The sequence below is a fragment of the Ovis aries genome, chromosome 18 (genome assembly GCF_016772045.2).
Source record: "Ovis aries strain OAR_USU_Benz2616 breed Rambouillet chromosome 18, ARS-UI_Ramb_v3.0, whole genome shotgun sequence".
Classification (NCBI taxonomy): Eukaryota; Metazoa; Chordata; class Mammalia; order Artiodactyla; family Bovidae; genus Ovis; species Ovis aries.
In genome coordinates this window covers 27,518,642-27,543,134 of record NC_056071.1, presented here as the reverse complement: position 1 = coordinate 27,543,134, position 24,493 = coordinate 27,518,642, and the positions used below count along the sequence as shown (strand labels likewise).

The window sequence follows — 24,493 nt, the reverse complement described above, 5'->3', positions numbered from 1 at the left end:
TCACATCTCTGACAACAGACTTGCATTCAGAATAGAAAGAACTATCAAAACCCAACAATAAGAAAACAAACAATATTAGTTGACAAAAGTTCTGAAGAGATATTTCACTAAAGAAGATGTGAGGGTGGCAAGTAAACATATCAACAGATGTGATGTTTACTATCTTTATCCACTAGTGAAATTGAAATTACAACCAAGCCTCCCTATCTGAGAATTCAAGAAGATGGAAAATACAGCAGATGGAAAATGCTTTGTAATCTGCGGTTGGTTGAATCTGCCCATGCAGAATCAAGCACCAACTGTAAGGGATTCGAGCACGCAGGGACGGTAGTATCTTTGGAGGTCCTGGAATCAAACCCCTGTGGATACCGAGGGATGACTATAAAATCACACACACAAAAAGATGGCTATACTTTGTGCAGACAAGGATGGAGAGCAACTGAAACTCATACACACTGTGGGTGAAAATGCAAAAATGATACAGCCACTTTGGGAAAAATGTGACAGGTTTATTAGTCATTTTTATTGACATTTTCATTGAGATAAACATAGATTCACATGCAGTAGTAATAAATAATAAAGAGATATCCCTCATATGTTTGCAGGAGTTTCCAACATGGTAACATTTTGCAAAACTATAGTATAGTATCACAACTAGGATATTCACCTTCATGCAAACCACTGACATTATTTTGATTTCCCATCTTACTTATTCTCATTTGTATGAGTGTGTGTTAAATTCAGGGGAATTTTATCACCCCTGTATGTTCTTTATCCACTGCCTTCATCAACACACTAAGAAATTACAGCACAACAAAGATGCCTTCTGTTGATCTTTTAAAACCCACTTATTTCCTCACACCCTACTTTCATCTCTAAATTCTGGCAACAACTAACAGGTCCTTCATTTCTAAAATGTATCATGTTTTAAAAGTTATATAAATGTAACCATACAGTACATAACCTATGGGGATTTTTTTAATATATTCAGCATAATTTCCTAGAGTTTCCAAATTGTTGCATGTGCTAATAGTCAATTCCTCTTTATTAGCAAGTAGTATTCCCTGGTATACTTATATCAGCCACAGTTTATTTAACCTGATGAAGGGCATCTGAGCTGATTCCAGTTTTTAGCTGCTGTAAATAAAGCTGCTCTAATTATTAGAGGACAGGTTTTTGTGTGAACACTAATTTCCATTTTTCTGAGATAAAAGCTCAATTTCTGGGTCATATGTAAATTGCACGTCTAGTATTCTGAGAAACTGCTAAACGGTGTTTCAGAGTGGCTGTACCATTTATATTCCCACCAGCCAAGCATGAGTGAAGCATTTTCTCTGCATTCTCAATGGTATTTTGTGGTATCACATTTTAAAATTTTAGATATTTTGTGGTTCTATAGTGATATTTCATTGTGGTTTTAATTGGCATTTCTCTGATGGCTGCTGAGGCTTCATTGCCATGTCTGTTTATATAGTTTGCCAATTCTCTAATTGGATTTTCTTTTGACTGGTGAGCTTATATCTTCTAGCTACTAATCTGTTGATAGATATGTGATTTGGAAATGTTTTATCAGTCTGTTGCTTGTATATGCATTCTCTTCGAAGGGGTATTTATCTTGCCCTTTTTTGTTTTGGTTTAGGATGAGATAGAAACCTTTGTTTAAAAACATTCTAGTCCTTTAAAAATACATACAGAGTAAAGGGTTTGGATAAGATATGATAAAATCACAGGAAGCAAAGCCAAATTCTGATACAATAGAGGAGAAATTGGAGACATTCAGAAAATCAAAACCAATTATAGCAGTTACAAGAGGGTCAAAGCAAATAGATATCGGGACAACAAACCACATCAAATTTCCCTCAAACCCTCCACCTGGTGTTTTTGTTCCATAAGTTAATAGACAGCTCATAAATTTCAAGTTATGCAGAGTCTTATTGCTACCCACCTCACATAATGGTGAAGTCATTTATTTAATATCAGAGAAAGGGATTGTCTCCACTCAGAGAATACAGTAGGAGAACCACTTGCTCAAAGTGACTGAAAATTCTTTGAGGAATAAAATCATCTAACCTAGGAAGCATTGTTGATATCCAGGCACGTGAAAGTCAGATGTTACCTCAACTCAAACAGAACTGAATTCCTTTCTGTTTGCCAGGAGTGTCCCTGGGATCCTTCGTAGGTAGGTAAGTAGCCTTGTAATCCTGCACAGGGGGTTTCTTTCAATCCAGAAACCCATGCTTTCTTGTTGTGCAACAACAAATCTGAGGAGTGAACCGTTGACAGGTGGTATTAGGAATGTAGCAAGAGAGAAGAGAAATGGCTGCCAGTGATACTACCTGTGACCAGTGCTGCTAGGAAGAGCTGATCTTGGCTGAAAATGCTAAATTAGGAGTGGCTTTTGAAATCTCTGGCACTCAAGACCATTGTTTTCTCCCTTTACAAGAGAAAGGTTGACACAGTCAGTATCTGTTTGGGGGGAAAAAGGAGAGTTGGTGTGAAAGGAGTTCTTATGAGGAAGCCTGCCCCAGTGAAACTTGATTTGGCAGTCTTTTCTCCCAGCAGGCATATGGTGCTTCTTGATCCTGTGGGGGTCCCAGTGACCCCGGGGACTCTGTGGCATTGCTTGAGGGACCAGGCCAGCTGGGCTTCTTTCAGTCCCCTTTCCAGTGTGACTCTTGAACCTTTCCAAGCTCAACTGCTACTGAAGCTCTTCTGTTTTCCCCCAGAGAGAGACAGAGAACTTGACCTTTGCTGCAGAGGTTCTCTCTGATGGATCGGAGTGGCTCATGTTCTTAAGTAGTTTGTGAAATTCTTTGCAGAGCTCCTGAGAAATGTCCAGAAGATTCCCCTCATGGATGTGATGCCATTGGTGGATAATGACTGCTTCTGCAGCCCCTACAATGGTCAATCCCGAGACAAATATTTCTGCTTTAGGAAGGTGCTGATAATTCTTTTGCAAAATCTCATTATCCAGGAAGTGATTGTGTCCCTCTTCCACTTCGGATTTACTTATTGATGTCACATGACCCAAGTCACCAATTCTATACATCACTTTTCAGAGAGAAACAAATCAGCTTCATTTTCAACCTTTTTATGAGACTATGAGAAAGTCACTTTGCATCTTATGACAAAGGAAGTTGTTACTAGGCTTGATGTCCAGGTGCACCATGCCAGTGTTGTGGATGTACTGAAGCCCAAGGGAAATCTAAAGAAGGATATCCTGGAGTTTGGGCTCTTGGAAATGATTGCCAGACTCTGGATTTTCAGATATAGCAGCCTGCAAGCTCCCACCATTGCAGTATTCATTCCAAATGATTATATGGTCATCTTGTGCCCACGCAGAGTAGTAAGGTACCATATAGGAGTGGTGCCCCAGCACCACATGGGCATAAACTTCATGCATAGCCAAATTCTCATCTGATAATCCTCCCAAAGTTTTCATGGAGCATCTTATTGCATAAACACATCCATCCAGCCTCTTAACGCACTAGTAGACTGTTCCAAAATCCCCAGCCCCATTTTTTTCTACCTCCAAGAAATCTTTTTCATAGCGGGAAGCCATGTTGCTTTCTCATACAACACGTCTCTTGGCAGGGAACACTTGTTCTATCTTGCCTTCTCTTCTCTGGACCAGCTTCCTCTAGATCACCTTGGGTTTTCCTCTTGCCATTGGACTTAAGGAATTGTTTTCTAGACTCCAGGGAAGGGATTAATGTTGACCAGAGCCAGTGAGGTCATCTCACCAGTGAAGGGGCCAGGTGTGAGCTTCAGATGCTTAGAGCTTCAGGAGGGGAGCTTCCCTGTTGAAGAAAGCATAGGCTGGCTCGCCTGGCCTTTGGAGTGAAGAGGTTCTCACAGAGTGGTGGCTTGCCCTTGTCTGGTGGGGCTGGTGCTTCAGGACGTGTGGGAGAGTGTGGCACTGGAGTCGTCAGACCCTGACCTGGACTCACTTGGTCTTTTCCCTGAAATATATGGAAGTCACATGCATTACTAAGGGGGAGTTCTGGAGGTATAAGCTTTGCCTCTGAATACTAAACTCCAGATTCCCCTGGGGTTTGACGTGGCGCCTCCTTTCTCTCTTGTGTCTCCTTCTGCCCTTTGTTCTCATGCTCCTCTTCACGATAGAAGTTTAATCTCTGCTTCAGTTCTTTGTCCTCCCGGTTGTCGCTCATCTCAGCCAAAGAACTTCACAACCCATCAGAAGCAAACACGACAGAACTGCAGAAACGAGAAGAAAAGTATGTAAGCTGTCAAGTTCCCCAGTGCTAGCCTGGCTTTCCTTCTTCCAACTAACAGCTACATCAAATGTATTTAATTTTGACAAGCTCTGAATTATCAATGTTTTGGTGTCAAGTCAAAGAAAACTTTGCCTAGCCTTAGATTCAGAAGATTTCTCCTGTATTATTCCAAAACCTTTACAGTTAACGTTTTACATTTAAGGCTATGAAGAATTTTGAGTTAATTTTGGTATAAGGTGTAAGGTCTGGGTTTAGGCAAAGGTCCATTTCTTCCCCCATGGATTTCTCATTGCTCCAATACCATTTGTTGAAGAAGTGATCCTTCTTCCATTGAGCTGCTTTTGCACTGTTGCCACAGTTGGTTAAGCATATTTTTGAGGGTCTGTTTCTGGATTCTGTATTCTGTTCTATTGATCTATGTTCATCTCTCCCCAATAACACAATGTCTTGATTACTGTATAGTGAACCTAAATATCAAGTACAATGTTTCCTCTCATTTTATTCCTCTTTTCAAGGTTGTTTCAGCTATTCTAAAGCCTATGCCTATTTACATCAATTTTAAAATAAGTTGTTTATATCTACACAAATTCTTGCTAGGGTTTTTACAGGAATTGGATTAAACATATAGATCAATTTTGGGAAAATTGACATTTTTACTATGCTCAGTTTTTCAGCACATAAATGTGATGCATGTCTCCATTAACGTAGGTCTTCTCTATATCTTTCAGCAGTGTTTTGTCATTTTAGGCATATAGATAGGACACAGGTTTTGTTATGTGCATGCCTAACATTTCACTTTATTTGGAGTGATTGTCAGTGTTATTGTGGTTTCTACAATTGTTAGTATATAAAAATGTGATTGATATTTGTGTGTTGACCTTGTAAACTGGGACCTTGTTGAACTAATTCATTCTAGGAGTTTTTTTAAGAGAATCTTGGGATTTTTACATAGATAATCAGATCATTTACAAACAGAAATAGTTTTATAGCTTCCTTTTTCTAATTAGTGTGCTTATTTCTTTTTCTTGCCTTTTAAACAAAATTAATTTTTATTTTATGTTGGAGTATAGTTGATTAACAATGTTGTGTTCAGTTCAGTTCAGTCACTCAGTCGTGTCCAACTGTTTGCAACCCCGTGGACTGCAGCACACCAGGCTTTCCTGTCCATCACCAACTCCTGGAGCCTACTCAAACTCATGTCCATCGAGTTGGTGATGCCATCCAACCATCTCATCGTCTGTCATCCCCTTCTCCTCATGCCTTCAGTCTTTCCCAGCATCAGGGTCTTTTCCAGTGAGTCCGTTCTTTGGAGTTTCAGCTTCAGCATCAGTCCTTCCAATGAATATTCAGGACTGATTTCCTTTAGGATGGACTGGTTGGAATGTTGTATCAGTTTCAGGTATATAATCAAATGACTCAGTTATACATATACATATATCCATTCTTTTCCCAGGTATATTATTACAGAATATTGAGTAGAGTTCTCTGTGCTATACAGTAGGTCCTTGTTAATTTATTAAATGGCTACAACTTTCAGTACTGTGTTAATAAGAGTGGTGAGAGCTGGTATTTTTGTCCTGTTCCTAATCCTAGGGGAGTAAAGAAGCATTAAGTATAATATTAGCTATAGTTGTGGGGGGTTTTTTCTGTAAATGCTTTTTATCAAATTCAGATAATTCCTCCAAGTTCTCAATTGCTAAAAAGAATTCTTAAATCATAAATGAGAGATAGACTTCGTAAAGTGTATTTCCTGTGCATCACTTGATAAAATCATATGACTTTCCCCCCTTAACTTGTTGACATGATGGATTGCATCAGTTGATTTCAAATGTTGTGCCAAGACTGCATCCTGGAGTGCATCTCACTTGGTCACGGTGTATAGTTCGTTTTACACTTTGATAGATCCAGTTGCTAATTTTTTTTTTTTTTGAAGATTTTTGCATCTAAATTCATGGGAGATAGTGGTCTGTAATTTTCTTTTCTCTTATACTATTTTTGCCTAGCTTCAGAATCAGGGTAATACTAGCCTCAAAAAATGAGTTGGGAAGCCCTTCCTCTGTTTTTTTTTCTGAAATGGATTGCATAATATTGATTTTTTTACAAATGCTTTTTTAGAACTCTTCAGTTAAACCATATAAACCTGGCAATTTCTTTTTCTAGAGATTCTAAATTGCAGACTCAATCCCTTTAATGATTGTAGATATATTCAGATGACCTATTTTATCTTGCATGAGTTTTTGTAGTTTGGGAATTTTATTTTGGAATTGGTCTATTTCTTCTATGTTGTCAAATTTATGAGTAATTGCACAAACCATCCCACTGTTATCTTTTTAATGATTGCAGACTACATATTGAATAGTAATATCCTCAGTTTCATTCCTAACATTGATGATTTGAATTTTCTCTCTGTGTTTTTTTCAGACTTGCTAGAGATTCATCAATTTTATTGATTTTTTCCCCCAAAGAACCAGCTACTTGTTTCATCTATTTTTCCCATGTCTGAAATTTCACTGATTTATCTTATCTTTATTAGTCTCTTCATTTTTCTTGCTTTGGATTTATTTTTATCTTATTTTCATAGTTCTTGGGCAGGAACTTAGGTTATTTAATTAGACCTTTCCTAATTTCTAATGTAAACATTTAGCAGTATACATTTCTCTCTCGATGCTCTTTGTCTGCAACCCACAAACTTTGATATGATATTTTCACTTTCATTCAGTTCTATGTGTTTTCCAATTTTCTTTCAGATTTCCCTTTTGACCCAAGAATTATTTAGAGCATTGTTTACTTTCTGTAGGTATAGAGATTTTTCCTGCTATCTTTCTACTATTAATTTCTAGTTAGAGACTATTATGGTTCTATAATCACAGTACACTCATACTGAACACTCTCTCGATACAACTTGGTTCTTTTGTATTTAGTGAGTCTGATTTTTGGCCCCAGGATAAGGTTTAACTTGGTGAAACTTCCAAGGGAACTTGGGGGGAAAATGTGTATTCTTTTCTGTCCTTTTGTGGACTGTTCTGTGTGTCAGTTACATCCTGTTTTTTTTTTGTGTGTCATTCAAATCTCGTGTCTCCTTCCTGGTTTCATAGTTGGTGGGGATGGGTGTTGAAATCTCCAACTGTAACTGTAGACTAGTCTAGTTCTCCTGGCACCTCTATCAGTTTTTGTTTCGTGTACTATGAAGCTCTGTGATTGGCTAGTTCACATTTAGGATCACTGTGCCTTTTTGGTGGATTATAAATCCACCAATTATCATTATGGAATGTCCTTCTCTGTCTCTGGCAATTTTCTTTGCTCTGGAGTCTACTTATATATTAACCTACTCAATCTTTCTTTTAAAAAACTATGTTTACATGGCATCTTTTCCCCTCATTTCAACATACCTATATCATTGGATTTAAAGTGAGTCTCTTATATAAAATTTGTAGTTGGGCCCTATTTTTTTTTTTTAAGTCCACTCTACCAAACTCAGTCTTTTCATTGGTATATTTAGACCACTTGTATGTAGGCTGTTTATTGATATGATAGATATTAACACTGCCTTTTAAAAATGTTCTCTGTTTATTTCTTCTGATTCCCATTCCCCTGTCTTTTTTCCTGCCTTCCTGTGGATTTTGAACACTTTTTAGGATTCTACCTTGATTTATTTGTAGTGCTTTTGGGTGTAACATTTTATATATTTTTCATTCTAGTTGCTCTGAGTAGGTATTACAATACAGATATGTGACTTATCACAGCTACTGATATCACTATTTTACAACTTAGTGTTATGTGTGGAAACCTCAATTTCAGTTAGGTACTTTGCCCCATTTTTAAAAACCATTGTCTGGGTATCAGATGGTGTTACAGTTTGCTTCAATCATTAAATATGATTTATAAAGCTCATTAGGGAAAGAAAAATAATGTCTATATTTTTACTTTTGCCACTATTTACCTTCATTTATCATTTCCTTCCATTCGATGTACTTGCTTTAGTGAGTGAGTGAAAGTCGCTCAGTCGTGTCTGACTCTTTGTGACCCCATGGACTATACAGTCCGTGGAATTCTCTAGGCCAGAATACTGGAATGGGTAGCCTTTCCCTTCTCCAGGGGATCTTCCCAACCCAGGGATCCAACCCAGGTCTCTCACACTGCAGGCAGATTCTTTACCAGCTGAGCCACAAGGGAAGCCCAAGAGTACTGGAGTGGGTAGCCTATCCCTTCTCCAGCGTATCTTCCCAATCCAGGAATTGAACTGGGGTCTACTGCATTGCAGGTGGATTCTTTACCAACTGAACTACCAGGGAAGCCTTGATATCGGGGAAGTACTTGCTTTAACCACTCTTTAAGAATAGGTCTGCTAGCACCAAATTCTTGTTTTCCCTCATCTGACAATGTTTTCATTTTTCTGTATTATTGAAGGATATTTTCACTAGATACAGAATTCTTGGTTGACAGATCATTTCTTTCAGCACTTGAAAAATCTTGTGCTACTTCCTTATGCCTCTATGATATGGGTTCCAGTAAGAATCGTGTTGTTATTTGAGTTGGTGCTTCCTTATTGATAATGTATTGTTTCTCTCTGCTTGCTTTCCAGATATTTCTCTTTGGTTTATAAAAATTTCATTATGATGTATCTTAAAATGATTATTTGGGTTTATCTTGTTTGGATTTTCTTAGCCTTTGGGGGCTTTAAGTTTGTCACTTTTGCCAAATCCGAGAAATCTTCAGCCATGATTTTATTTTATTAAAAAAAATTTTTTTTAATGTGAACCATTTTTAAAGTCTTTATTTAATTTGTTACAACATAGTTTCTGTGCTATGTTTGGGGTTTTTTGGCCATAAGGCATGTGGGATCTTAGCTTCCTGACCAGAGATTGAACTTGCACCCCCTGCATTGGAAAATGAAATTTTAAACACTGGACTTCCAGGGAAGTTCAAACCATTATTTTTCCTAAATACTCTTTCTGCCCCATTATCTTTCTCTTCTCCTTCTGGGACTTTGATGATATGATTGTTGGATTCCATGTTATTTTCCCACACATCTCTGAGGCTCTATTCACTTTTTTCCATATATTTTCTCTCTGATGTTCAGATTGGCTGAGCCTTATTGGTACATTTTCAAGTTCATTGATTCTATCCTCTGCAATTTCCATCCTACTATTGAGCTCATCCAGTGGGTTATTTTTTTCTCTGTCCTGTATTTTTCAAATCTATAATTTTCACTGGGTTATTTTTGTAGCTTTTGTTTCTTTGCTGCAAACTTCAATTTTTTTCATTTGTTTCAAGAGAATTTGTAACTGATTATTGAAATGTTTTAATGACAACTGCTTTAAAAGTCCTTTCAACTAAGTTAAAGAGCTGATTCATCTTATTGGTGGTGTCAGTTAGTCGTCTTTTCTCATTTAAGGTGATTCTTAGTATGACAGGTGACCTTCAACTGTATTCTTACTATTTTCTCATTAGATTAGGAGGCTCTGACCTATTTAAATATTTTGGTTTAGCATGCTATCACCCTTCGCAGATTTAATGTGGGGTTCTTATTCAAATTTTGTGAGTTGTGGTCCCAATGGCAGTTTAGTGTTCAGAGAATTAGCAGTGTTATTTTCCTGTTTGGTTTATTTGGTCCCCTGAGGATCCTAGTATTGTCAACCAGTGCTGCCTGAGGAGCAGAAGAGGTCTCCCCAGGTGGGACACATAGGCATTTTTTTGGCAAGGGAGGGCAGTCCCATGTTTGCATGCCTTATACACTTCCTTGGTGTCTTTGGTTAAGGGAAACAGTCTTCTGCTCACAGAGACAAAGAGGTTTCAGGGGCCAGATTGCTTGCTGTGACTGGGGCCTGTTTACTTTTTCTACCTATCTCTGGTCTAGATTGAGGAGAATTGGACAATTTTGTATAAAATTAATCACATACCTACTCTATGACAAAGAGTCCTACTCCTGAGTATTTATCCAAGAGAAATGAAAATGTACATACACATGAAAGCCTGTAATGCGAATGTCCTTGACATGAATAGATAATCTATGAAACATCCATCTAATGGAGTACTTTTCATCAACAAAAAGAAGCAAATTATGCATGCATGCCAAATTACAGATGACTCTTAAAAGCATTTTGCTAAATGAAATAAGAAAGATCCAAAAGATAACCTATTGTGTAATTCAATCATATATAACACTGGAAAAGGTAAAATTATAGAAAGGAAAGGAGATCAGAGGTTGTTTGCATTGGAAGAGGGTTTATTTTAAAAGGTAGCACAGGGGAGTTTTGGACATAATAAAACTGTTTAATATGAAATGGTTGAGGTGATTCTGTGCTGGTTGATACACGAGTCTATTCATTTGTCAGAATTAAACCTCATTCCGGCCAGAGATGCTCTGAGGGTACAAACAAAACCCTTGTGTGCACCAGGACCCAGGGAAAGGAGCAGTTACTCCCACAAGAGCCTGAGCCAGACCTGTGTTTGAGTGTCCCCTGTGGAGGCACAAGTCAGCAGTGGCCTGCCGTGCGGACAGGGTATCTGGCTGCAGCAGACCTGGGAGGTGTGGTGTGTGGCTCAATTCTTCAATAGATAAATTGTTTAAAACAGAAGAAAAGATGAATAAAAGAAAGGAAGAGATGAATACATGACTTCCAGATTGAAAGAGGATAGAATATTGGAGACACAGTTAGATGGTAAAACCATAGTTAGATGGTAAATCCCCAGTTAAATGAAGAAATGCAAGAAAGTGCCTATTATAAAAAGTCCTACCTGAAGTTATTGATATTTCTCCTGGCAATCTTGATTCCATCTTGTGCTTCATCCAATCTGGCATTTTGCATGATGTACTCTGCATTTAAGTTAAATAAGCAAGGTGACAATACAAAACCTTTACATACTCCTTTCCCAATTTGGAACCAGTTCATTATTCCACGTCCGGTTCTAACTGTTGCTTCTTGACCTGCATACAGGTTTCCGAGGAGGTAGGTAAGCTGGTCTGGTATTCCCATTTTTTGAAGAATTTTCCAGTTTGTTGTGATCCACACTGTCAAAGGCTTTAGCATAGTCAGTGACGCAGAAGTAGATGTCTTTCTGGAATTCTCTTGCTTTTTCTGTAATCCAATGGATGTTGGCAATTTGATCTCTTGTTCCTCTGCCTTTTCTAAAACCAGCTTGAACATCTGGAAGTTCACAGTTCACATATTGTTGAAGCCTAGCTTGGAGAATTTTGAGCATTACTTTGCTAGCATGTGAGATGAGTGCAATTGTGTGGTAGTTTGAACATTCTTTGGCATTGCCTTTCTTAGGGATTGGAATGAAAACTGACCTTTTCTAGTCCTGTGATCACTGCTGTTTTCCAAATCTGCTGGTATATGGAGTGCAGAATCCTCTGCAGAAGCCCCATCTACTTGTTTCTCCCAGTCCCAGAAACAGTCCTATACTTTTGTGGTACAGTTACTACAGATTTAGATGTATTAATATGCTTTCTGTGTACAGATCACCAAAATAGAAAATCAGTGTCATGATGTCAGAGAATCACTGAATAATGGATTTTGAATATCTATGAATCTTGTAATTTTAAATTTGCTCAGTCATGATATTTGAAGATTATGTTCACTTGAAGGTTTGGATTTGTACTTGTGTACTAGGGAAGAACCAATCTGATTCCATATTGGATCTATTCCTTTAGCTCTAACCCTTGTCCTCTGCTGCCCATGCTTAGGCATGCTGGCTCTGCATCTTTTGTAAAAGAATGTTGCCCATAGCCTGAAATATACATGATAACACTTTCTCAAGGCTCTGACCTTTAAGAGTCCATTCATACAGAGATAAAAAGTTGCAGAACAGAGAATAGCATTTGTTTTGTTGGAGGTTTACAGGAACATTGTGACCTGACCTATGTGGACAGCTGGAAGAACAAAGGACTTCCATACCACGAAGTTGATAACAACTAACCACGCCTCTCCCTCACCTGGCCTTTAGACATGTTTTGCTGAAATCATTCAGAGTTCAGGGTTTTTCTTGGGTACAAGTCACCCATTTCCTTGCTTGGCCCTGCAATAAACCTTTTTCTGCTCCAAACTCTGATGTTTTGGTATTTTTTTTTTTTTTTTGGTCTTACTTTGTGTGAGACACAAGAACTTTCCCCTGGTAACACTTGCTGAACATCAGAACCACGACTGTGGAAACCCACAGTCACTCTCACCAAAACCTCAAGCTTGGATTCCAATGTTTCATGACTGCAAACTCAGAAATTCCAAGAAATGAGGCATCATGGAATCACAGTGTCTTAAAGATGCAGGTAGGAATGCTAGAGCAAGCTGTGAATGCACAAATTGAGAGCATTTGTCTGCCACCCACGGCAGAAATGCCCCAAGGAAGTCCCCGAGGGGGACTCAGATATTCAGAGTGGCGAGAAAGAGGGAAATATTGGAGTGGCCAAAAAGTTTATTTGGCTTTTTCTGTAAGATGTTACGGGAAAACCCAAAAGAATTTTTCGGCAAACGCAATACTAATGTCTTACTCTGCAGTAACCACACAAAGATCATTCACAGCATGTGGTGTTATCCTCATTTGTGTGTGCTAATTCCCTTCAGTCATGTCCAACTCTTTGCGACCCTATGGACTGCAGCCTGCCAGGCCCCTCTATCCATGGGATTCTCCGGCCAAGAATACCGGAGTGGGTTGCCATGCCTTCCTCCAGATCTTCCCAACCCAGGGGTCCAACCCGCGTCTCTTACATCTCCTACATTGTCAGGCAAATTCTTACCACTAGCACCACCTGGGAAGACATCCTCATTTGAGGGGAGAGGAAATTAAAGCCAAGAATGATTTAACATAGAAAAGTCAGCTGATATTTGCCAGATCCAGGACATTAACTCCTCATGTGTCAGAAGCCTTGATAAATTGCTATGACAGCCTGGGATGAGAGTGAGATCGAGGAAGACTCAGCTTCTAAGTGGTCAGGGTCCCATTTCTGAAGCCTGCAAAATCTCCCAGGTCATAATCCACCCGCACCTGCTCACCCTCACTCTCTCTCCTGGCAGATAACCTAACTCATGAGGTTTGCAAATAGTCCCTTGTTTACCTCTCTGAAGACTCATATACCCACAAATCCTTACTTTTTCCCTGCTCAAATCCCAGTGCTCTTCTGAGAGACAATCAGAATTGAATCACAAATTTGTCTGCACATTAGAAACACCTGCTGATGTTTGAAACCACCAAAAGCCCTGGCCACACCTAGACAAGTAAAACCTTTGTCTCCAAGAGGTAGAACACTGGTGTCAGTATTTTAAAAACTCACCAGATGATTATAACAGAAAGACAAGTTAAGGAACCTAAGGGTTATTCTGTTATTCACACAAAGCAGTGTGAATAAGAATAAGAATCAAATAAGAAATAAGAATCAAATAAAGGAGATTAAAAAAAAACTTTCTGAAGCCAAAGTCCAATCTCAGACCAGTGAGAACAGAAGTTCTGGGGGAAGTCTGGGCATAGCTTTTTCTAATCTTCTCAGGCTGATAGAAATGAAATCCTGAAAGCTTAAGGCAGGAAATCCCTGAACTGCATAATCTTCCTGGGTCTTTTCAAACTCAGTTTTAGAGCTTCCCAATCCATGGTTTGACCTTGTGAGTCAACAAATTACCTATTTTTGCTTAACTGGTGACTATCTTCTGCAAGTTCTGGAGTTGACCAAGTATCCCAGCTTGCTCAGAACCCTCTGTTTTGCCGAAATTTTTCACTTTTGTCTCAGGTTCAAAGGATCTGTTAACAAAATAAGCCACTCATTATATACAAATAAATAATACCTATATCTATTAGAGAACTATAGAGTTTATTTTCAATATACTAACATTAAAAGAAAAGAAAAATAGAAACAGCAGAGGATACATCACCAAACTGGGTTTTGACCAACATCCAGACTTAAACAGCGCTGGTGAGTCCCATGTCACAGCACCTCTAGAGTCTCAATTGGAAAAGTGTCCCAGGTAGCACGTCTGCTCCGTGGGTACGACTTCAAAGATTGCAGTTCAGGGTTCCTACTTATAATCCCAGGACAGAGACAATCTGATATTCTCATCAATTTGTAACCAAATTGCAAGCCTGTTTTCATGTTAATCCTGTTTGTTTTGCTTTGTAAAACTTGGAATGTTGCTAAGCCTGGGGCTTGGACGGCCAGCGCCGCCCCCTCCCCCAGGGACTCAACAATCTCAAGATTGATCCCCATTTTATCTATGATTCTGCAAATCTTGCACTCACATCGGGCAGTCACTCACAGTCACAGAGTAGTCCAGGCAGGTTAGAAGCAAGGTCAGAGGCCTGCTCTGCTTTGTCTCTGAAGCCTAAACAAGACTATTTAATTTCCCTAACCCCCTCCTCCCCAGTGGCTCAGACAGTAAAGCCTCTGCCTACAATGGGAGGCTGGGTTCAATCCCTGGGTTGGGAAGATCCCCTGGGTTGGGAAGATCCCATGGAGAAGGAAGTGGCAAACCACTCCAGCACTCTTGCCTGGAAAATCCCATGGACAGAGGAGCCTGGTAGGCTACAGTCCATGGGGCAGCAAAGAGTCGGACATGACTGAACAACTTCACTAACCCCCTCCTGGTTTTAGCATTGAAAATTACACTTCCCAGGAAATTCTTCAGTTCAGTTCAGTTCAGTCTCTCAGTCGTGTCTGACTCTTTGTGACCCCATGAATTACAGCATGCCAGGCCTCCCTGTCCATCACCAACTCCCGGAGTTCACTCAGACTCACGTCCATCGAGTCCATGATGCCATCCAGCCATCTCATCCTCTGTCATCCCCTTCTCCTCCTGCCCCCAACCCCTCCCAGCATCAGAGGCTTTTCCAATGAGTCAACTCTTCGCATGAGGTGGCCAAAGTACTGGAGCTTCAGCTTCAGCATCATTCCCTCCAAAGAAATCCCCGGGGTTGATCTCCTTCAGAAGGGACTGGTTGGATCTCCTTGCAGTCCAAGGGACTCTCAAGAGTCTTCTCCAACACCACAGTTCAAAAGCATCAATTCTTCGGCGCTTAGCCTTCTTCACAGTCCAACTCTCACATCCATACATGACCACTGGAAAAACCATAGCCTTGACTAGACGGACCTTAGTCGGCAAAGTAATGTCTCTGCGTTTGAATATGCTATCTAAGTTGGTCATAACTTTCCTTCCAAGGAGTAAGTGTCTTTTAATTTCATGGCTGCAGTCACCATAACTTTGTTACCCAGTTGGAATCAAAGCATCCTGACATTTAACTTCCTGCTGGCTTTCTTGGAATGAGCTCTCTTCACCCTCCTAATTAGGGCTCATAAATGAACTACCACCATAATTTATCTCAATCACATGGATCTCTGAGTACATTCCCTGCATAGATACTGAGATGTCATCCTAGCCTTCACTGGCTCCCAGTCTTGTCACATGACTGCCTCTCACTTCTGTGCCTTACACAACACTATCCCTGGACCCTGATTCACTGACACCTCTAAAGCAGAACCACACTCTACCCAACTGTGCCTCTATAAATCACATTAGGACCTTCTCTCCATGTGTGGCTTAAGTTGTTGGAAACTGAAATATGAAGCTCACTTCCAAGATGTCTCTTCTCACACTTGACTGTTTGGGTCTGTTTGGTCAAAGCTGAAGGCAACTTTCTAGAAAGTTAAGAAAGCAAAACTATGATTCATTTGGGCTACTTTTCTTCACGGAACAGATGAGCCAACTCATGTAAATGGGCGAAGAGCTTAAGAATACATTGAAGAAATCGGAAAACAGTAATCTTAACTGTGGGATAGGTCTTCACAAGAACCCAGGGAAAATGGAACAACCATGCCTCATATCATGGTCAGGAAGTCCAAGTTAGCCACCAGAAAGACCTGAACAGAAGAGTTTCCTAAATCCAGGGCATCTCCAGCCTCAGCTGCAGGAATCCAAGGACCACTCCAAAGCCACTTAACTAGCCACCAAACTAGCCCTCCTCTCTGGATCAGCTTCCCTTGGCCTACCAAGGAGCTCATGGTTGTCCAGCCTCCTCCTTTGAATTCCAGAGAAGAAGACTCTTGTATCTTGTTTAATAGATATCCATATTACCTGCCAGGAAAAAATATTTCCCTAAGCTTTGTTCACCTTAGGCCACTGACTTTAGGTCATTGCAAGTCCCTGGTCAATTATCTGTGAGCTAGGAGGGGGCCATGGTATGACTACCTACAGCTGGGTTCACAAAAGTGCCTGTGGTCATAGCAGTTTATTATAGAAGCCATGAGAAACCCTACAACTCTCATATCTAGTAAGAAGATAAAATCTTATTGTTGGATGAATGCTAATGAAATGCAACTCTAGCATCTTATGGGTGAAGGTAAAGTGCTATATATTGAAAAGAGAAATGTCTGGGTTTGAACCTCAGTCAGTTTTTACCAGTTGACCTTGTAAAATTTACATCACTTTTTTAAATCTCATGTGTAAAGTAAAAAAGAATACTTGCCTTTTATATTTGTCACAAAGACTAATTAACATTGCCTACCGAAGCTCCTGGCAAAACTTAATACTGTTTTCCAGCATGGACTTAGGCACTTCATCCTCCTGCCTTTTGTCCTTAGCCATCACACCCAACATGACACAGCACAATAAGGGCTCTTCAATCAGCAATAAGTTCTGCTTTAGATGGAGCACAAGCTGGTTGGATTTGGGCACCCAGTTGCGCTCTATCAATCTCAAGTCTCTTATGTAACCAACGCACATGATCAAAGATCCTATACTTCAAACCTGAATCATCAATCTCAGTGCTAATGGGATATAGAAAAACGTTTTTCCCTGGAAGATCACTAAAAGGTCACAGTCTTGTTTTCCCTAGATAGATTTTCTGTCATATTATATAGTAATGTTCAGTTGGGTGGCAAGATTACTGTCCTCCTGAGAATAACAGTCATCTTTGTAGCTGTTTTACCCAGCTCTCAAACTGGTCTGTGAGTTTCTCTTGAGATGACTTTTTGATTACTGGCATCTAATTTTTAATTAGTTTTGCTTTTTAGACCACAGACAAACAAAATTAACCCAACCATATTCTTCAGTCTAGGGCACACTTACCATTAGTCTTCCCTGCAAAGTCCATTTTGTGTGACTTCATTCGTTTTTTATTTATGTTAGTTATTAATTTTCCCCTTCATTCATCATCCCCATTCCTATTCCACTCGCCAGCTTGACCTTCACAATGTACACACACTGTACCTAAAGTTTATTCAAACAATTTTCATGCATTCACTCAAAACTACATATGATGTATTTCATGTGTATGTGATTAAATGAAAGTAATTTTTTTCATTAATCACATCCAAACTGATATATGTAAATCTAATTCTGACTGCTGCTGAGATCTTCCCTTTGCACACACACAACCTCATCTATTTCTTTTAAGAAAGGCCACCCGGATCATCTCTAGCACTTGCTCTCATGATGAAGGCTGAATGCCCCCACATCATAAGTCCTTTTTTTGACCACCACTGACACCTTCTTCAGGATACAAGCCCTAGAGACAGACTGCTAGGTGGGAAGGTATACACATACTAATTTCACCTGATTGCCCTCCAGAACGGCTCCACCAGTTTTCACTTCACAAAGTAAACAAATGTTACCATTTCACCTAAAACTCCAATAGCATTTAATGCTATCAAACTTTCTATTTTTTTGCCCATCTGTTAGCAATGCTGTAATATAATGTTTAAATTTGAATATCTCAGAATATTAGTGAGGTTAAGTGCATCCTCATTCAGTTAGCAGCTATTCTGTCTGATTTTCCACCTGAAATGCTTCCTCCTGTGTCTTGCCCATTTTTTTCTACTGGATTTTTGATCTTTCCCTTGATGATTTGTAAGAGTTGTTCGTATATTCTAGGTACTGAAAGGAGTAGAACTCAGGCTGGCACTCATTGTTAACTTAAACTTTGCTAAACAGAAATCACAAATTCTGAATGGGTCAAGTCCATTAGTCCTTTCCTATGTATGACTTTTGGGTCTTAGTGAAGAAAGACTTCTCCATCCGAGTTTACAAAGACATTCAGTATCTTCTCCTGTTTGTTTGACTAGACTTACTTTTTAAAGTGGAACTTTAACCTGTTAAATGTTATTGTGTAAGCGCATGTATGTGTGTGTGTGCACACATGCACACGCACACAGTGTAAAGTAGGAATCCAGTTTTCTTTCTCTGTACAAGTAGTCAGCCTGCTTATGCAACACCATTTACTAAGTAAAAACCATCCTTACGGACAACATCATATACCATATCCTGAAATACACATGTGGCTCCGTTTGGACTGTCTAGGCTATTCCATTGCTCCTCTACTAGTAACATATTGCTTTAATAAAGAATTTTAAAATGTGTATTATTTTAAGGTAGGGTAAATACTCCATATTGTGTGCTTCATTTTCACAATTTATTTAGTAGGTTATGCACTTCAAAATCAGTTTATTGATTTTCCCTAAAGAAGATGATTACAAAATAAAGCCTGGCTATTAGAAGTTGATTATATAAACTAATTTATGGTTATTTCACAAAAAATGCAAATAAGTAGAATGTCAACTGAAAGGACATTAGCATAAATATACTAGAGGATTTTTTAATGAACAAAATTTTCTTTTAAACATGACATACTGAGATTACATTCAAAATTCCACTGAAATTGAAATAAAGAAGAAAAACATAGCATCAGTGTAGAAGGGCAAAGCAAATAAGATTGCATCAATTAATCAATCTTAGGAACCTTTAATAGTGGCAAAGTAGAAGGACAAACGGTCAGAGTTACCAGACCAGGGAAAGCTAAGTGTCTATGAGGAATGCAGCCAGTGGTGATAACAGAAGATACTGCACCCATGGGGTAAAAACATGATACTTTTAAAAAGCACTCGGTCTGAGAGCAAACACTATCAAAACTTAAAAATATAATGGAAAAGTATATATTCAATAAAAGGGCTGGAAGATGAAATGGAGTTATTCTCTAAGAATGTAGAGCAAAACAGTAAACAGACGAACTGTAAGAAAAACAAAAGTTCAGTCTAGGAGGACCAACATGCAGATAACTGGAGTTCCAAAATATGAGAATATATAAAAAGCAAAGAAGAACAATAACAAAAATTAATACTAGAATTCTTGGAATTTTAGGGAATGAGTGTCCAGATCAAAAGTTCTCACTGAACATTTGACACAATGTAGGAAGCTAAATCATAAGAAACCGTTGATATATTATGGGCAGATGACAACAATATGGCGACAAAGAGATGAATACAAAGGATGAGTCATTGCAGTTACCTCAGGCTATAAACAATGCCTCCACCTTCCTAAAGAAAAATGATTCCCAATCCAGACTTCTTCTTTTTTTTTTTTTTTTCAAAATTAACATTTTTATTAAATCAAGTTTAAAAAACATTCACTGTAGAAAAGTCAACAAGGGTTTTAACAAAACCAAAATATACCTTTTTATACAACATATGTATATATTAGCAGCAAACTACTTCTGAGATTTTATGTGCTTTTAGTTATTTATTTTAAAGAAAGCATAAACAATTATATTAGTATGGAATGTCAGCTAATCCACTCTTCAGCTTTATTCTGTGATTTGGGCCTTCTAGTACAAGTTATTTTATGACTTTCATTAATGAATACTAAGAATGAACTAAATTTTGACTAAAATGTAGTGAAACAGAGTGGCTGGTAGGATCCATCTCACTACTATAGTCCCGCATTATCTTTCCGATAACAAATGAGCACCATATAAACATTTAATTGTGTAGGTGTGTAAACTCAATTTTTAAGGTGTCATAGTAGCCAAGTAGACAACTTAGCATTTGACTGTTACTTTAAAAATTTGGTAACATACAAAGTTTTAATCAACTCAGATAAACACATCAACCCCATATTACTAATCCCTTTTAAAAATCTTAATAGAAATTCTGCATATACCCAGACAAATTGCATGCTTATATGTGTACATACACATACAAAAGTGCATGTATATATACATACACATCTTTAGCTTTGAACAAATTTCTAAATTGAGATGAAGTCAAACCTCTCATTTAAATATATAGAGAGAATGTAATATCACCAACTGCAAGTTTCTAATACAAGTTTCATCATAGCTAACCAGCAATTCTGTTACTGAAAATTCTGAAGCCAAAGAGCTGTAATTCAGCTTACTGTACTTTAGGCTTACAAATTAGTCAGCCAAACAAACAAGATTTGACATTACCAACTGTCCACCAAAGAAATCAATTTTTCTCTTGATATTTTCTTCTAACAGCAAAAGGAAATATCTATACAATGAGCTTTGCTTTTTAAAGAGTTAAAATTATTAAAGAAATCTCACTAGTCTTCAAAAATACTAAACATTATATAAATACAACTTTCTTATAGTTGAATTCTTCAGCTAGAATCTGTATTTAAAAAGTTTCCTTTGGATTGTTTCATTTAGCACTTCAAGTCTCCATTTGCAACTCAAATAACTGGCTCAGTTTTGTTAGGTTTATATTAATCACATCATTCAGAATTTGGTACTATGTTACCTGTGTACAATAATGTCAATGGAAGGAACTGCACCAAATTTCAAAAGCAAGGAAAAATTCAAGAATATGTAATGCAAAAAAGGTAAGTACAATAGGGATTCTCTTTTCACCATTAATGAAATATAATCCTTTTAATGTTTATAAAGATAATGTCCGAAGCTTTATCCTTTAACTTATCAAAAGAATTAAGTTTTTACATGGCCCACCTTTATTTTTCAATTAAAAAACTAAAACAATAGCCTGAATTACTTTTATTAATATACACATCAAGTTATTGAAATGGTGACTTCATGTAGTTTTCTCCTTAAAGATGGCACTTGCAGGTACAAAGATGCAGAGGTGTCTACAGCCTTCAGATGTTTACTTGAAAAGATTCTTCAACCGCAGTTTGATACTGGGTTTCCTCATCTAGCTGAAGATTCACAGGAACTATCTGAAATAGGTGATTACTGTTACAATGATCCAGTAAACGCTGTCTGGTAAAATTTGATTCTTGACACAAGGGACACTTAAAGGTAGGATGCCCAGAAGAACCTGTATTCTCTTGGTAAGTTTCTATGTTATCAGATGCAGCTGTTTCACTCCTGTTACTGTTTCCTACTGAATCTTGAGAGATCTGAAAGTTTGGAATGATAGAAGAAACACCATATTCATCTTGATACTTCTTACAAGATTTGTAATGATGTCTCATGCGATAGAATTTAATCTGTTTTGCACAGCATCTGCAGCTACCAGAAAATTTCCTCATGATATTTTCAAGGTCTAAGGCCCGTTCAGGACATGCTCTCTCTCTTCTAGTCACATTTCCACGACAGTGGGGACAATGTATTCCACTTTCTCTCATTGCAGTCAGGAAACACTTTCTACGGAAAACGTGCTGACAGGCCGCAGTCCGCACGGGCGTCTTGAGCACCTCCTGACAGACGGGGCAGTAGAAATCATCTTCGGTGAGCACGTGGCCATGAAGCTCTCATGGTAGGCACAAGGATGAACCTTGTGCATCAGCAGAGAATGTGGTGGAGGCCTGTGGCCCTACTCCCTGTGCCTAATCAGACTTCTAGTGAAGCTATTTCAATTATTCTGAGGTATGGATATAATGAGTGATATTTTTAGAAAGTAAGGTCACAAAATGTGATTGCCACATACCCGCTCTTCAAAGGATTTGTTCTAAAATGTAACAGCAATAAAAGAAGGAAGAAAGTATGAGATCTTAAAAAAAATTAGCTAATTCAAAAATAAACATAAATAATTCTTAGTATGAAGATAAGGCCTTAGTATGACAACTGCATAAGCATGATTAATACACAATGGTTGAGAATTCCATGGAATGGGGTTTCAACAGATGGGAAATTATATAGCAGAATCATGGAAGTGGAAAGACATTTACTTTTCTACTAGACTGTTTATTCGATGAGATAAATAAAATAAAATAAAATAAAATTTATTGATAAGAATATTATAAGCAGCGATTCCTTTTTCTGTGGTCATGTACGGATGTGAGAGTTGGACTGTGAAGAAGGCTGAGCGCCGAAGAATTGATGGTTTTGAACTGTGGTGTTGGAGAAGACTCTCAAGAGTCCCTTAGACTGCAAGGAGATCCAACCAGTCCATTCTGAAGGAGATCAGCCCTGGGATTTCTTTGGAAGGACTGATGCTAAAGCTGAAACTCCAGTACTTTGGCTACCTCATGCGAAGAGTTGACTCATTGGAAAAGACTCTGATGCTGGGAGGGGTTGGGGGCAGGAGGAGAAGGGATGACTGAGGATGAGATGGCTGGATGGTATCACGGACTCGATGGACGTGCATCTGAGTGAACTCCGGGAGTTGGTGATGGACAGGGAGGCCTGGCATGCTGCGATTCATGGGGTCGCAAAAAGTCGGACATGACTGAGCAACTGAACTGAACTGAACTGATGGAGGACTAAATATAAAGGTCTAGGGGAAGTGGAAAACTTTTTGAAAAACTTTAAAAACTAACTTTGGTGCTAGAAGAAAAAAATGTGAAAACCAATAACAAATGAAAATATTAAAATTGTAGACTGAGACTCTAGAATTTACATAGACAAATTCTACCAAACTCTCAAAGAATATGTAACCCCTATTTTACACATTTTGTTGAAGAAAGTAGAACTTGAAGATAAGCCTCAAAACTCATTATATGAAGTCAGTTAATAACCTTGTTACCAAAACAGAGCAAGCAAATTACAAGGAAGGAAAATGACAGACTGATTTCATGGATGAACATAAACTCAGAAATGAGAAAAGGAATGTTAGCTAATTAAACTGTATAGTATATTTTTAAACTAACAAAACAAAGCAAAATGATGTGTTGAGTTTATCCCAGGAAAGCAAGCGTGCCATCAGAAAATATTTAACATTAGATTATTTCATTATCAGAAAGTCTACCAGCGTAATTTACTACTGAACACAGTAAAGGAGAAAATCACATGTTCTTCTCAACATATTTTCAAAAGCCATTTAACAAGTTCAATGCTGTTTATATTGAAAACTCACAGGAAAAAAAGACTAAACATACAGTCTATCAGAATAAAAAAGAAAACACAGCAAAACTGCCAGATAGGAGATCAGCATGTAAAAATGAATTTGTTGTTTAGTTTATAATTGTGTCTGACTCTTTTGTGGTCCCACAGACTGTAGCATGCCAGGCTCCTCTGTCCATGGGATTTCCAGGCTAAAATACTGGAGCGGGTTGCCATTTCCTTCTCCAGGACATCTTCCTGACTCAAGGATTGAACCCACGTCTCCTGAACTGGCAAGAAGATTCTTTACCACTGAGCCGCCAGGGAAGCCATGCTACTAAACCAGTAATTTAACCATCAGGAAAATATAATAGACTACAAGATTCAATGTATAATAGAAAGAAAATCTGTAATATATTTAGGATAACTTAACAAAAAATTCATGAGATATTTATAGAGAAGAAGAATCGCTCTAAGGACTTTTTTTTTCTAATTAAACTTTTAGATAATTGAATATTCACATACAATTGTGGGAAATAATAGAGAGAGATCCTGTGTATCCTTTGCCCAATTCCCTCCAATGGTAATGTCTAGCAAAACTACTTTACATCATCACAAGCAGACATTGATGTGGTCCACCTATCTTATTTGGATCATCCTCAAACTGGAAACAAGGCAGACATCCTTCAATGGGTAAAGGATTAAATAAACTACAGTAAAATCTGTTTCACAGGCAATAGGCCAGCTGGGGACTCGGATACAGGAGGAGCACAGCAGTGGCACCTCTAGGCTCTTTTTCTGCCTCACTGGAGAAACTTGTGTAAAGATTGTCAGCAGGTGCAGACAGAAAGTTCTCCATAGACACTAGCTCTCTCAGGCCAATAGACCAGGAAAGGCACAACACAGCAAGATGGAAAACTTTTCTTAGAGTTAGACCACCCCATGCCCACCTTACCAGTAAAGCCTGAGTTCCACTCTCTGACTGTGAGTGGGCACTGCTGGGGTCCATCACCCTCTCCCCATCACATAAGAGGAAATAGGTAGTTGGGATTTTCACCCCTACTTATGGTACTGACACCTCCCATTTCACAGTGTCAGTGGGGTCCATGTGGTGTCTTAAACTTCTATCCCCCACCAAGTGGTAGCAGGCCTCCCTTATCTCATAGTGCCAGAGTACCCCTCCTGTTCCAGGCCAGGGTGGAGCCTGATGGGAATTCTGTATCCCACCTCCAGCCAGCAGGACCCTGTGGAATCATGTC

General features: G+C 38.6%; 1 protein-coding gene and 1 pseudogene across 1 annotated transcript; both read right to left on the bottom strand.

Annotated features, from left to right (window-relative positions):
• Positions 1 to 2,436: 2,436 nt before the first annotated feature.
• Positions 2,437 to 4,172, bottom strand: LOC101113365 (wee1-like protein kinase 2; annotated as a pseudogene).
• Positions 4,173 to 19,774: 15,602 nt separating this feature from the next.
• LOC114111569 (E3 ubiquitin-protein ligase RNF138) lies at positions 19,775 to 24,243 on the bottom strand. The gene is made up of 3 exons (XM_042235701.2): positions 24,190 to 24,243; positions 21,901 to 21,921; positions 19,775 to 21,721 (listed from the first exon to the last, which is right to left on the bottom strand). Exons 1-3 carry the CDS (start codon positions 24,241 to 24,243, stop codon positions 21,107 to 21,109), a joined length of 690 nt encoding a protein of 229 aa, XP_042091635.1. The 3' UTR covers positions 19,775 to 21,106.
• Positions 24,244 to 24,493: the final 250 nt, after the last annotated feature.

Excerpts from the sequence above, each read along its gene's own strand:
- LOC114111569 (XM_042235701.2), bottom strand. The coding sequence starts at position 24,243 with ATGGACCCCAGCAGTGCCCACTCACAGTCAGAGAGTGGAACTCAGGCT. Across the intron at positions 21,922-24,189 it reads GTGGAACTCAGGCTTTACTG|AACAAATCCTTTGAAGAGCG; the intron begins GTAAGGTGGGCA and ends GTTACATTTTAG. Across the intron at positions 21,722-21,900 it reads ACAAATCCTTTGAAGAGCGG|CTTCATGGCCACGTGCTCAC; the intron begins GTATGTGGCAAT and ends CTACCATGAGAG.